General features: G+C 39.2%; 1 protein-coding gene across 3 annotated transcripts in view; it reads right to left on the reverse strand.

Annotated features, from left to right (window-relative positions):
- cadm2a (cell adhesion molecule 2a) overlaps positions 1-15264 on the reverse strand; it is a 439927-nt gene that overhangs the window by 33899 nt on the left and 390764 nt on the right. For all 3 annotated transcript variants that reach the window (XM_053644759.1, XM_053644758.1, XM_053644760.1), the window contains 2 exons: positions 6789-6941; positions 4576-4713 (listed from right to left, as the gene is read on the reverse strand). In XM_053644759.1, coding sequence (XP_053500734.1) covers positions 4576-4713; positions 6789-6941 — 291 coding nt within the window. The remainder of the gene's footprint in view (positions 1-4575; positions 4714-6788; positions 6942-15264) is intronic.

Raw genomic sequence — 15264 nt, forward strand, 5'->3', positions numbered from 1 at the left:
GGAGTACAATCATGGTGACTCCATTAGCATCACCACTTGGCTCACTGAAACACATGATGCACACACATGCTCAAAACATATTGTTGTACGCTGTGCTTATGGGACTGTGAAATTAGTGCGCCTTCTCAACCTCTCCCATGTCTGTTGGAAGTCTTTAGACAGAATTGTGTAGCGGAGCGGTGGAATATTTTACCAACTGGCTAATCTGCACCATGCTGAGGTAGAGTGCAAAAAGTCCATTCATCTGATAACCATGATAAAGCACATTCAATCTGTATAAGGTGTTCGATGCAAGTCTCAGTATCAGCTTTGTGCTGTGTAGAGGACTGTGAAGCGGAATGCATGACTGGAGTATGATAGAGAACAGGATCGCAGTCCATGTTTTATTCATCATTCAGGCACAACACTGAGTTATTGTGTGAGCAGAACTGTTGCACGGAAGTGAACTAAGACAAAGGGACACACAACACATGGACACAGTAACACACACAGAGGGTGTGAAAGCGAGAGGTTTTTTGCAGTAGCACTCTGCAATATTTGATCTCAGAGATCTCTGAAGATTTGCTTAGAGTGGAAAAAAAATACACACTTATTGCTGAGCGAGGTAAGAGACACAGGGGAAAGACGAAAGAGATGGCCAGCAACCCAGAGACTGAAAATTTAATAGAAGCCAGAATGCCAGTGTTTTGCTTCCATGTGACTGTTATTCCCTGAATGGGGCTCCAAAATAAACGCCTTTATCTCACCATGAGTGTGGTGGAGAGGTGCTGAAATCAGTGATGACAGAGACTGTCACCTCACTCGTGTGCATGTGTCTACACACACACACACACACACACACACACACACATATACCCACATACAGTACAAACTCAAAACTAAACACATATATGAGCATGCTAAGTTATAGAAAGTAACTATTAGAACAAGGAAATACCAAACGAATCTACCACTAGCTACACTATTCATGATGCTCCTATGCTTATTATACTACTTAATTTTCATAGTAATCCTAAAGACAGCATTCTTATATATTTGTGACCTCTGCAAAGCTGCTTTAATCTCTTTCTCTATCTCTGTCTTGATCTTGCTCTGCTTTTTATTTATTTTTTTTGATGCAAACTCATTCTGTATATCAGAGCTTTGCTTGTGTTATTGAATCCATCTATCTCTGTTTCATATGCATGTGTTCATGATGAAAACTTCTACTACATTCTGCACAGGGAGTATAATGTTTCCCCTGAACTGGAGTTTATATTGACAATTCTGAGTGCTGCAAAACACATATTTACACATCATATCCAGTTCAGAATCTGATTCAAGCCACCTGCTCATAAATCCTCAAATAAAACTAGTCTCAAGTGCATGATGGATGAGATTCTCCTGTGGCTTACGGTGGAGCAAAAAAACAAAACAAACAAAAAACAAACCAAACCAAAAAAAAAAAAAAAAAAAAAAATCTATCATATACACTGATGAATAAAGAATATAAGCATTACAAAACAATAAAGCAGTAAAACAGAAGTAATTTTTGAAGACCACTGCAAACCATTATATACTAAGCTTAACACTCTGAGAAAAAGCCACAAAAGACCTGCTGGTTCCTTCTGACCAGAAAAAAGTTACAACTCTATTTCTACAATATTATATCTTTATATAAATGTATAAATCCTCAAGCGGTGACCTTGAATTCATTGCACTATGTATGTTCATAAGTATGTACTTCTTTGAAATCTAGAAAAAGAGAACCCTACATCCAATTACAAGCACACTAGTGAGAACAAATGCATGTGAAAGCATTTAATAGAAGTTCTGTCAGGAGCAACACCTGTTTTCACTTCACACACTATAAATATACTCCTGGCCCTGAGAACACCTTCATTACAACTTGAGAACAAACCCCGTTAATAAGAATTTAAATTCTGCTTCACCAGAATTGGGTTTTATCAGCAAATGTTTATCAGTCAATCCAGAGCAAATAACAGCATCAGTATATAAAGGGATTTAAACTAAATAAGCTGATTTCAGCTGCTTTCTCATCTACAGCATCAGCAATCCCTCATGAATATTCTTCTGTTAAACCTTATTTTTATGTCATTCCATTTTCCTGAAGCTTGTCACTAAATGCTATTTGAATATTTGATTGTTAATTACAGTTAAATGAGCAGCTCTCTATCTCTTTTATAGCTAATCCGACTTCAGAGAAGTATTATGTCCTCGTTAAATCCACTGTCAGATGTTATCTTTAACTACAATGTTCCAGTCTGTTCTATTTTGTGTTTGGGTTGGTGAATATAAGACTAATTACCATTCTGACTTTGTGGCACAAATAAAGTTTAAGCTTCAAGCTGGATTACATAAAAGTTTAAAAGTGCAAAATTAAAAACCTTATTTATAAATATAAATTATCTAATCCATCCTAGTTTTTAGAATTTAGATGGCATGTAATCCTATTGTTTTGTTCATTTAAATTCGGATAAAAAAAATTCATTGATTGATCAATTTTTCATTTGTAGCTGAGAAGGCTCAAATGTGTGACTACTGAAACCCCTGCTCCAAGTGTAAACTAATTAAATTGAGTAATTAATTAATTAATTAATTAATTAATTAATTCACAAAATATATACAAACAGTTGAAAGTTCAATGTCCAATCAAAAATAAAATAAAAATAAACTAAAAAAAGTAATCCTCTTGCACACAGACAATTCACCTGTCCAACACTAGATGGATTTAAGTGTTGTTAGGAAATACCTACTTTTCTACATGGAAACAGCATCCAAAACTGAGTTTCTCATACTTGCTGGGTCAACATATGGATCTTAGTCACTGTGAACTCACTTCTTGCCTTTAAACTGCAGCTCTACCAAGGCTACTATTGAGTCTCAACAAAGGCTACTACTTTTCGCTTAACCTAGAAGACAAAAAGCCCCAGCCTTTACTTGATATGTGTGTTTTTTTTTTTTTTTTTAGCCCCTCCTAGCTCATTTATATCAGCTGGCCCTATTTGTAAACATGTTTAAAATTAAGTCACGCTACACAGCCTGAATTAAAATAAAAGATCAACAAATTTTTTTATTAGTGTGTTTAATCTGATCATCGTTGATGCGATCCACCCTCAGTTCAGAAACAAGGATTTCATTTCATGTGTCGACACAGTCAAATCGATCCAAGAGGGTTCGGCAGAAAAGTTTTCAACCAAACCCAAAACCATTTTTCAAGCATGAAGTCCTAACAAGGAAATGAACAAGCCAAGTTAGACTGGCTTCCTCTCACTTCTCGCTCGGCAGAGACGCAATAATCACACAGCACGCAGAATGGTCTCGTTGCAAATTAGAACAGCTGTATTTTTAGAGCACTGCACAGTGCTCAAACAAAGGCAATCAATGCCTCCTGCTTGGAATGCACAGCACAGAAAACCTGGAGTCGATCACTCAACGTGCTGCCACGTTCCAGTTATTATGCTGCCTTTTACCTGCTCGATTACCAGAAAGACAACTGGGCAAAAACAGATATGTGTATATACGCTTCACGCATAAATACTCAGAGAATGGTACATGCATTTCATACAGCCTACTCTCTAGGGATAACAAATGACTGACAAGAAACTATCTTTAATCATTATTAATAAGACAATAAAGTCAGATATGAGATAGAAATCTAGTTTGCTGTTGACACAGATATGTATCTATAGAAGAATGTTACTTTAATACAGTGCCAAAAAGATGCATCATTACTACGGAGCTTCACAACATCTACTGAACAGAGTTATGATACAGTTAGCTGTATTATATATGTCAGTAACTTATATATACTGTGTAGGAGTTAGCTGTCAAGTGATTCCCTTTTCATCCTGACGCTCTAATTCTGCTCAGAGCTATTTCCACATGTGACTCACTTTCTGTTGTTGTGGAAGGGCCCATATGGATGATCTAAAAATTGACAGTTTACAGTCTCACCGTATTTGTACCTGTAATCATAAAAACAGCCATGTGCTCATCCCAGGCCTCTTATTCACAATATGCTCATACTGAACATCCATTCAACACAGTACTGACTTCATAATATACAGTTGTAGAGTAATGATTTACAATCCCACCATCTGGTGTTACCTAGAACGGGATGGGTTCTGTTTTGAGCCTGGTTCTGGTTCTTAATTTGTGTGTCTATTGTTAAAAGTGCTATACAAATAAAACTGAATTGAACTGAAAACACTCACTGCTTATTATTACAATAACGAATAAACTTCTACTGGATCTTAGCATGACTGGAAGCTAATCTGTTAGACCTAAAAATAGCAAAGGTTATGTCTATTGAGTATAATCCACTTTGTGGATTGTAAGCGACCTTGCCACTTAATTTGCTTCTAAACACAAATTATACATGCATGTGACCAGTCTAAACGTTTAGAGTGCTTTTACAGAACCATAATGTACTGCTATTTTAAATATAGAGCCATGAGAGATAAATGTAACAAAACTTTGTTTTGACTGCATACAAAGATCCATTTAATACATGATTTAATACCTTGATTGATCATGATTGAACATAAATTGGACTCATCCATGCTTCTCTACCTTTAATCTCCTTCTCGTTCCTGAACCACCTGATGTCTGCGGCTGGCTTGCTGCCCGAAGTAACACATGTCAGGGTGATCTGGTCTCCTTCCATTGCTGGCTTAGTAAAACCATTGATCTCTGGTTTCTCTGGTACGCCTGCATAAAAGAACAACCAGAGAAGCACACATGCACTCAGAGAAAGTACTAAGCTGAAACTAGCCAAAAAGTGAAAAAATGGAATGATGCGCCCCCCAAAAATGGATAACAGGACCACAAAGTCTCTATTCAATGTGGTCTGTGAAAAAGCTGCCTGAAGGCTATGACATTTGGGGGAAAAGCCCCCAGACCAAGTGTATTAAAGGAGCTATTTCTAAATCTGCTGCAGTCGAACATGAACACATTTGAAATATTTTATCAGTGTTCTACAATCACATGCTTAAATCCTCCAGTTTTGCCTGGGGCATTGTCCTCCACTGAGGTTAATTTGAATTTGGACCTTTTATTCATAGTTGGTATTTGATCATATTGTAATAGCATTTCAGAGTAAAACTTTATCTTTGATAAAATGGAGGTTGTGACATTGATGAATTTCATTAAACTTATCATTCTTTTACTTCAACTACAAATACATTTGTGTAAGTAAGAAAAAGTGTTCTCTATTTTACAATTTACAGAGAGCTTTTGATATCAAATTTTGCATTGGATCAACAATGTTGCTCACAAAATGCACAGACTATACATTGTGATATTCTCTTAAGCCATTTTTCTATTTCTGAACATTTTAAGGACCGTGTTAATGTGTAAACATGAACTACATAAAGCATGTAAGAGGTCTTGATTTTTATCGGGATAATTCAAGACAGAAAAATAAATAGGAAACATCACTCAGGAAAAATAGGGGACAAAAGATGCTCGGATCTTTTTGACTGAATCTTTTTGCAATGTGAATTATGCCTCAAAGGGCAAGACTGATTATGCATTTCTATTAAAAGTACATTAAAAGCATGCATGATTGTGCACCATGCATTAAAAATCAACATACACTGCAAGCTCAGAAGCTGTATTGCTGATCTTTCTTATGGCTGTTTTTGTTAGTTTAGAAGGTTTACAGGTTAGTGAGTGCTTTATTAAGCAGAGCTGGTCTGGAAATTTTGGTATTTTGATCACTCAAACTATAACATATATCCTTGATCTTAAGAGTCTTCGTATTACTATTTAATATATATATATATATATATATATATATATATATATATATATATATATATATATATATATATATATATCACGATTTGTAGTGAACTGTGAGAAACCAATGAAACAAGAGATCATTTCATATATTTGATTAAGTGAAGTGGTGAAATGATCATTGGCAATTAATATTCAAATGTCTTGTTTTATAATGTCACTTGCCTTAATCACTGTTTTAAAAGCTGTTTTAGAATGTGCCTTATGAATTGAAATAGCTTATAATTATAAATGTATAAATTACATATATTTCTTACATCATTAAACATGGACACTGAATTAATTGTACCCTGATTCACAATGAGCAAGCTTTAATGTTGTGTGGGCTTCTTCACACTCTCCCTCTCTCACTCACACACACATGCACACACTAACATTAACTCAGATAATGATTTTAATGACATACAGTGCATAATTAAAATTATACTAAGTGATTGGGCACCTAATTAGGAATGAAGCAATATTTGTGGCCTGGCTGTATTGACATTACCCAGAATGCCACACAGGAACAGTGCAACGGCATTTGTTTGACTTTCGACTAACAAAGTAAAGGGGAAAAAATCCTAATAGAAAAGACTAATTAAACTGTCTTCTGGCCAGTCTTCTGTGATCGCCTGTGACGGCTCAAATTTGCCTCATTAAACTCAGATCCTCAACAACGTTAGATCTGTTACATCCCCACCACTTTATGAGGTTGAAATCTAATTATCTATCAACTCAAAGAGACTAATTTTGCAGGATTCTGGTGTGGTGATATTGGTTTCCTGTCAAGCTTTTCAGTGATTCCTGAACTCATTAAAAGGGACCAAAATTTCTGCAACAATAAAGCAATATTGCTTTGCCCTAAGGTGTGAAAAATGAAAATTCTTGGTTGGATATAAAAATAGTAAAAAGATTCAACATTAGCTTCAATATTAAGTGCTGGCTTCACTTTAGGGACAAGCAGAATGTTAGGATTTGTGTGAAGTGCCTGTAGTTCTTACCCAGTACAGTCAGATAGGCCTTGGCTGTTTTGACAGGCATGGTGAAGAGGGAACAAGTATATAGCCCTTCATCTCCGAGTGTAACCTCACGGATGCTGATGGTGAGCTCCTGCCACGAGGCTCGGATCAGATCAATCCGGTTGTCTCGCAGAGCTGTGGGCGAGACACAACCACATAGGCCTGAGTGAGGGATCTGCTTACACAACACAACAGCTAACACTGCCACAAAGATTACAAAAACTAGTGATAAATAAATAAATAAATAACTGGTTAGCTATACATTATACAGTACATACAGTCACTTGACACTTTAACAGGAACACCTATACACCTGCTAATTCATGCAATCAAACATCAGAATGGGGAACAAATGTGACCTCAGTGACTTTGACCGTGGCATAGTTGTTGATTCCAGACAGACTGGTTTGAGTATTTCAGTATCTCCTGGGAGTTTCACGCATAATAGTCTCTACAGTTAACACAGAATGGTGAGGAAAGCAATAATACATCCAGTGAGCAGCAGTTCTGGGGAGAGGAGAATGCCAAGACTGGTTGAGCTGACAGGAAGGCTAAGGTAACTCAAAAAATAACCACTCTTTACAACTGTGGTGAGCAGAAAGGCACCACAAAATACGGAACAGCAGAAGACCACACTGGGCTCCAATCCTGTCAGCCAAGAACAGAAATCTGAGATTACAGAGGGTACAAGCTCACCAAAACTAGTCAGTTAAAAATTGGAAAAATGTCACGTGGGCTTTTTCCAATATTAAATTGTCCATTTAAGTAAACCATAGCCTTCCTATCTTGAACTGTATCTGCATGATTTATGGACTGAGCTGTTGCCATGATTGATTAGATATTTGCATGAATGAGCAGATGTTCTGGTGTTCCTAATAATGTGGCCGGTAAGTTCATATCGAAATTTACTTTATTGTCTTGTATTATATTCTATTCTGTTCAACTGTAACATCCATTGAGAACATGGAAACCAGAGTGTAAAGGAAAAAAATTTATAGTCATGTCATACACTTTTTAAAACAATTATTTAACAATGCTTTTATGTAGAAAGGGAACTGCAAACTCTGAAAGTGCATACAATGTGAACAAAAAAAAAATCAATGTTGCTCCATACTGGTGAAATCATTTTAATCAGAGAGAAAATGAAATATAGATCACCCTGTGTTTAAATTCAACCATCATTTCAATCAATAAAATGACAGAGATTTACAATATAGAGCAATGAAGGTGTCTCCTCTTTCTGTACCTACATATTTAAAAAGTACTGACAGTTCAATATTCTGCTCCTTTAATATTCTTCACCTAAACTGGTCTTTCTGTTTTTCTGGCTTTTATGTGTCTGTCTTCTATCAATCTACTCTGAAACAAAGTTGAACTTTATTTTGACTTATGGCAAGGTTGACAATGTCATAGTTCTGACAGCTTTCAGTTGCTACCATCAATATCTCTTACTATAAGGTAAAAGGTTAATGCTGGAGAACAGGTAATGACAGGACTGTCTTTCATCTACTTGTCTGTAATATAACAACCAAGCCAGGAGAGTAACAGAAATGTACTGTGAGTGATATTGACCTTGTGGCAATATAATTTAATCAGCAGATCCAAGGTCACTCATCACCACCTTCTGCTCTACATCAAACTCTCTAAGACATTTCAGGCCTCATTAACACCCAGTAACAGCCTGGATATTATCGCCTTCATGGATTTTTTTTCTCTCTTCTGCCTAAAGCAGTAAAGAATTAACCCTTCACTATTGACCAGAACTTTCTCTACTGAACTCTGGCTTACCCATTTCTCTAGTAATAATCTGCCACCAATTTACAAAATTGCATAATGTTTCATGAGAAGACATGAATAAAATACATTTTGGCTGCATTTGACAAGTTTGATATAGTAAGAAACAGGTTCACAACATAAGAAGAATGTTGAGATCAATTTCAAATGTAGAGCACACATATCTATATAAATACTTTCATATGATTAAAGTGGTAATTTGCAAAACATTATAGACTCATTATTTTGTGATTTGGAAATCAGGTTTTGTGTTTTTGCTATGATCTGTTCATTATCTGTTCATCATTATATATACAGACTGTCTTATTCAATAAAAAACATTTTCCACTGCCATTTCTTCATTGACTCAATAGAGATGTTTACATTTTGGCACATAATACAGGTATAAGCACTACATATATTACCTACTAAAATATGTTCCATCCATCCATACATCCATACATCCATCCATCCATCCATCCCAGACAAATGCCAATCAGTGAACAGCACATGTCTTTGGACTGGGGAGAGCACACAGGTTCTGCACACACAGGGATGGAGCCTCCAACCCTTGGGTCTCAGCCCCTAACTTGACAGGATGTCTGCCCCCATATTCCGGTTTTCCAGAGAAGAATTAGTTGCACCTGCCTGAACAGGGGGTGCGAACATTACCTTCCCTGGTGGTCGATATATGAGACCACCGCTGTGTTGTCTGTCACAACTAACACATGGTGACCTCTTAATTGAGGAAGAAAGAACTTCAGTGATAGAAATACGGCCTGCATCTCTAGGCGATTTATAGGCCGCTCCCAAGACTGTGAGCTGGACAGCCATCTAAGACCGCACCCCAGCCCGTGAGGGAGGCGTCTGTCATTAACGTCTTGCGATAAGGAGACGCCCCTAGAGTGTGATCCGAGGCTAGAAACTGGGGACACCTCCAAATTCTCAGAACACGTAGGCATCGCTGCGTGACACTGAATACTCTCAGAGGTGTTGTCCTCGGACGAAATCCCCGACTTTTCAGCCATCACTGAAACAGTCTCATGTGCAATAGGCCCAATGGTATGACGTCAGCTGCTGCTGCCATAAGGCCCAACAGTCTCCCGTAGAGACTGGAGGGGATGCCCAGACCCAGCTTTGTCTTGCTCAATGTTGATAGGATTGACCCTACGCGTGTTGGGGATAGAAACACTCTCATCTTAGTAGAATCCCGTATAACCCCTACAAAAGTTGTCCTCTGCACTGGAGGAAGCATACTTTTCTTGAGGTTCAACTTGAGCCCCAAGCTCTTCATATGGGCGAGAACAACATCTTGATGTTGAAGCGCCAGTTCCCTGGATCGTGCTAGAATTAACCAGTCGTCCAAGTAGTTTAGTACACGGATGCCCTGGAGTTGCAAGGGAGCTAGAGCAGCATCCATGCACTTTGTGAAGGTGCAAGGGGATAAAGCTAGCCCGAAGGGAAGAACCCGATATTGGTATGCGTTGCCTCCAATCGCGAACCTCAGGAACTTCCTGTGACTGGGCAGTATTCATATGTGGAAATATGCGTCTTTTAGATCGTCACAAAACAGTCCTCAAACTGAATCTGTGCCATAAAAAGTTTGAACGTCGGCATCTTGAACCTGTATGTCCGAAAAGTACATTTCAGATGATGCAGACCTAAAATTGGCGGCAAACTCCCATCTTTTTTGTGGACCAGGAAATTATGGCTGTAAAAACCTACCTCCATTAGGTAACGGGGTACATGTTCTATGGCCCCTTTGTTCAACAGGGATCTTACTTCTTGCACTAACGTTGGACTCTGCTCTATGTTGACTACTGTGGTGAGCACACCTCTGAACTGGGGGGGGGGTCGAGCTCTGAACTGGACCCAGTAACCCTTTTCTATGGAAGACAGAACCCATAGAGACACATTTGGCAGTAGTTTCCATGCTGCCAGACGGTCTTTTAGTGACGTTAACTTTTCCACATTCTGTTGGAGGGAAAGCATCAGATTTTCATTGCCCTGTGACAGCTCACTGACCAGAGAAGACTGAAAACTTGGGACAGCCTTGGCTAGGGGAGGCCCTACAGTAGCACTGGGGGCTATCTGCCCTGACAACCTCACGTCCCCTGATACGTCCCTCCGTGGCCCATCAGGACCGCTCATTCCTTGCCTCCTTGGCCTTTATGATAATTCTCAGATCAGGCCTATTATCAGGCTGCGACTGTGGCCACCCGGTCCCCCTGGCTCTCCACAGGGGGAGACGGGCTGCCACACTTGTCTTCTGTGCCTCCCTCACACTAGCACTGGCCCAGACTCTACTCATGGATGCCAGGGCGAACTCGACACGACAGGGAAGGAACTGGCTGAATGCCGCCGTTTGCTGTTTTGCTTAACAAAACCTGTCAGCGATGGCATTAACTGCACCACCAGACAGGCTGAAGGTTTAACAGGGGCGCTGTCGCGTAGGCTTTGCCAATCAATGACGAGGTGGCCTTACCTAGCAGGCCCCCCTAAATTACTTGCCGTCGATGGAGAGCGGTGGCTCGCAAGCGCCTCCTCCACCTTTGGCATAGCTAAATAGCCAAGCAGTTCACTCCCACAATGGCTCCTCTTCCAGATCCATACGAGATCCCAAGGACCTGAGCAGGCTGGCCGCCTCAGCAGCGGCTGGCCCAGATCCGCGAGGCTCTGAAACCCACCTCCCTTCGGCTGAGAAGAGAGCGAGTCGTGAGCGGAGCTGCCTAATTGTAAGGCGTTCACAATGCTCACAGTCAGACCCCTTGAGGGCTGCTGTGGCATGCTCCACCTCTAAAAACTTCACAGAGAAAGTGTGTCCATCCATCCCCGTGATGAAATGGGAGCAAGGCGCAACACACTTTCTGAATTCTCGCCTGCTCACTCTTTTTTTTTTTTTTTTACAGAAAAGTGAAGAGATTTTTCTTTCTTTTTCTTTGAAAAGATAGAGAGGAAATGAAGCGTCTTATTGCGAGCGTTACACAAACGACCGACATGCAGTCTCGCTGAAGATAATAAGGCTGATGGCGCGGTTCACAGGTGCTGTATATATATATATCACGCGACGCGCTTAATTGCCACGTCACCTGATTACAGCAGGCCTATAAATAGGCATGATGTTACACAAGCTGTCAATGCCAGTTACGCATGAGGGCGCTTCCCACAGCGTCGAGCAAACGCAACGTCTCGTTCCCTTTGAAAGGGAACTAACTTTCACCCATTTTTCATGTTTTTTCTTTGAAGATTGAACAAGATGTAAAAAGTCACTGAGAGTTTTAAAATTGGACAGGACGAGACACTCCATGGAATACCGATCTGGCATTAGGCCCAGATTGAGAATGAACACAGATCTGTTTTTCCCTCAAAAATACTCACTACGATATTTTCTATTTACTAATACATTCAAAATAAGCGACATTCAGACAAGAGATCTTTTCTATTTACTTATGCAGGGATGTTTAAAAATCATTTGGCCTGCAAAGTAAGTCCATTTCATTCTCTAAGAGTACGTCCCTTGTTATGATCTGCACGTACATGATGGCTGATTGCGTGTTTATATTCATGTGGCTGGTGTGCTTGCTCTGAGACTCGAGTACTCTGACAGAATCATTTATACCGTATCAGTGTCATGTTCACCCATGGGAAACAGTTCCTTAATCCAATGATGTTGGCTGCACTGATCTTGCAATATGCATGAAGCACATCAAAACAGACTCGTGCATGTACATACACACGCGCAGTCACCCACAAAAGGCTTAATAAAGACTTAATAAAAGCTCTGAATATCAGGGATGAAAAACACAGATCCCTTTTGATTAGGAAGACATTAAATCTTAAGCTGCCAGAAAGTGGCATTAAATCACTCTCCTGTGGATCTCGGCCTTTGGTGAAGTTTCCTGTGGACTTTGTAAAGTGCCCGTCTGGTTGCACCAAAGCCGATAATTAATGGAGCTCCTCTAATTGCCTGTGAAGGTGATTAGATCACAGGCACAAGAACAGAATAACTGGAAGAAGACTTCACATGCTCATGATTACTAATACAATCATACTGTACTTAAGCTTAAACAGTCGCCCCCCAGCCATAATGCTTCATCAAAGCCAGTGTCCACTTAGTTAAAGAAATCAGATGTTTCAACTAAGCTTGGATTGAAAAAAAACAACAGAAGGCTGTTGATTCTCAAAGCTCAATCTGCAGAGTACTGATGACCAGACTGAGCCATCACATGGAAAGATTAGAGTACTACTGGGCTCTCAAGATTCAGGGGTGAAATACATTATATACAATGTGCTGCCCGATAATACAGTATCTTCTCTTCTGTATTCCCACAGCAGGAGTATGGGAAGGTTTTGTCTTTGCTGATGGTAATGATAGGGAAATGGGGTGAAATCTGACAATCCATAATCATAAAAGTCACACCCATTTTTTTTCTCCTCATTAACAAATGGTGTTCATTATGGAAAATTTCTTCCTTAAAATCCATTCACCAGTGAACAGCCACAGTTATAAATCATGCAATAGCACTACGATTGATAATGTAATACAGTCTTGATAATGGCCCATGAAAAATTTGCTGTGCTTGGACCTTACAAGCACTTTTCTTGACACTTTTATGAATTGGGGATACACTGATAGCTCAGGCACGACCAATATGTGTGTAGTGGCTAGCTGGATGATTCAGCCACAGCAGGACACGCACTATACATTAGCTCTCGAGCACGTGATGGAAGAAACAGAACTAGCCAGTATAGGTAGAGATAACCCAGGGTCATAGAGGAAACACTGGTTTGAGGTTAAGACAAATGCTTAGCATTCTAATCCAAAATGTGCTAGGGTTTCAAATAAGCAGATATGAGCTGGAGCAGGTTTTATTTAAAAGACAAAACCTTTCCATATTCCACATCCACTGTCCACTAAACTTACCATAACATGATACTAAATATTGTAACTATTAAAAGTGTATCTAAAACTTTCACCCCTGCCCTGTGGAGGTTGTTGGTGATGTCACTAACTGTTGTTTTTGGATTTTTCTTCACAGCTCTCACAATGTTTCTGTCATCAACTTCTGTTGTTTTCCTTGGCCGACCTGTTCCATGTCTGGTTGTTAGTACAACAGTGTTTTTTTTTCTTTTTCAGTACATTCTAAATTGTTGTATTGGTTATGCCCAATGCTTGTGCAATGGCTCTAATAGATTTTCTTTTCTTACTGTAGCTTCAAAATGTCTTGCTTCTCTCCCATAGACAGCTCTCTGGTCTTCATGTTGGTTTATCCTTTTTAAAAACAAATGCAGTCTTCACATGTGAAACTGAAGGCTAAAACCAAGAGTAGACATTAAGAGCTAATAATTCTTTAAACAGTGAATTTAATGGGGTACACCTGGGCAGCAAGAAACACCTATCAGTAATGTGTTCCAATATTTCTGATCATTTGAAAAAATGGGTGGGTTCAAACAAAAGGTGCCATGTTTTGAGTTTAACACATCTAGATGTCAATATGAGCAAATAAAAGTTGAAATTGTGATCTATCATCTCATCTTCATCTTTTGATCTCAAACTCAAATGTCTTCAATGCATAGCGAAAAGAGTAGAATTGGCCTTGCTGTTCCAATAGTTTCAGAGGGGGCTGTATCTTAGTAAAATGTTCAACTTAATTTTTTTCCCCAAAATTTTCAATTTCAAAGTTTTTTTCCTTGTCAGTTTTTTTCCCTATCAGGCTTCTGTTTGTATTTTGCTGGTTTCTCCGCAGCTTATGTAGAGCTAGTCTGCCCATTTTCTCTACAAGTCACTCATGAAAGATATGGAATTTGAATGAAATAGGTGGGGTTGGTTGGGTTGGAGGGAAAGACCTGTTAATGTTTTCAATTGCAATACATTTGTCGATGGCAACTGAGGACTGTTAAAATGACAAACTGCTCCCTTAAAGGTTAGATAACTGCAAATGAAAATGCACAAATACACACCAAGATTTTATAAGATTGCAATTTATAAGACTGCAGATTAAATGCAACTGAACCTTGGCAGATAAATTCAATTTATTTTAGTATTATATATTATGGAACAAAAATATAAATATAATAGTTATAAGCGGTCCAACACACCACTGATGTTCCACAAATCCCAATCCTGAGACTCCACAATAAATGCCCCAAGCTGGCCTTATATTTTATGGGATTCTTCATTAAGCCTTCATGTCAAAGTAACCAACACTAACTGACATCTCAGCATCTACAGGGAAAAGCATTTGAGCTTCTCATTTTACAAGGCTGCCAGTCAAAACAGCAAAATATTACCCCCTGTGCCTCAACAATACACCTCCCAACCATTGTGTTGGCGAGCAGCATTCTCCTGTCTGAAGACAAACTATTTTTTTAGCCCAGCAGACAGCTATATGAATAAAGAAGCAGGGAGGGAGATAGGGGAGCACTGTATGAAATGGCGTTTGTGCATCGGCTGTCTCTGTCTGACATGTTTCTCAGTGGTCCGTGCTTGTGTGCGAGCAGGATTTCTGCTTCTGCATTACAGAAACAGGATTTATTTAGCGCTGTGCTCGCTGCATGACCTTGCCGCCTCAATCTGTGCCAGCACACCTCTGTAAAAATGACCCTCTGATGGTTTAAATTCAATCAATCACCCTCAGGGCTACAGCAATGGAGGCTATTATTGTTGCTGTAAATTACTTTAGCA

This window comes from Ictalurus furcatus, chromosome 16, assembly GCF_023375685.1.
Source record: "Ictalurus furcatus strain D&B chromosome 16, Billie_1.0, whole genome shotgun sequence".
NCBI classification, from domain to species: domain Eukaryota; kingdom Metazoa; phylum Chordata; class Actinopteri; order Siluriformes; family Ictaluridae; genus Ictalurus; species Ictalurus furcatus.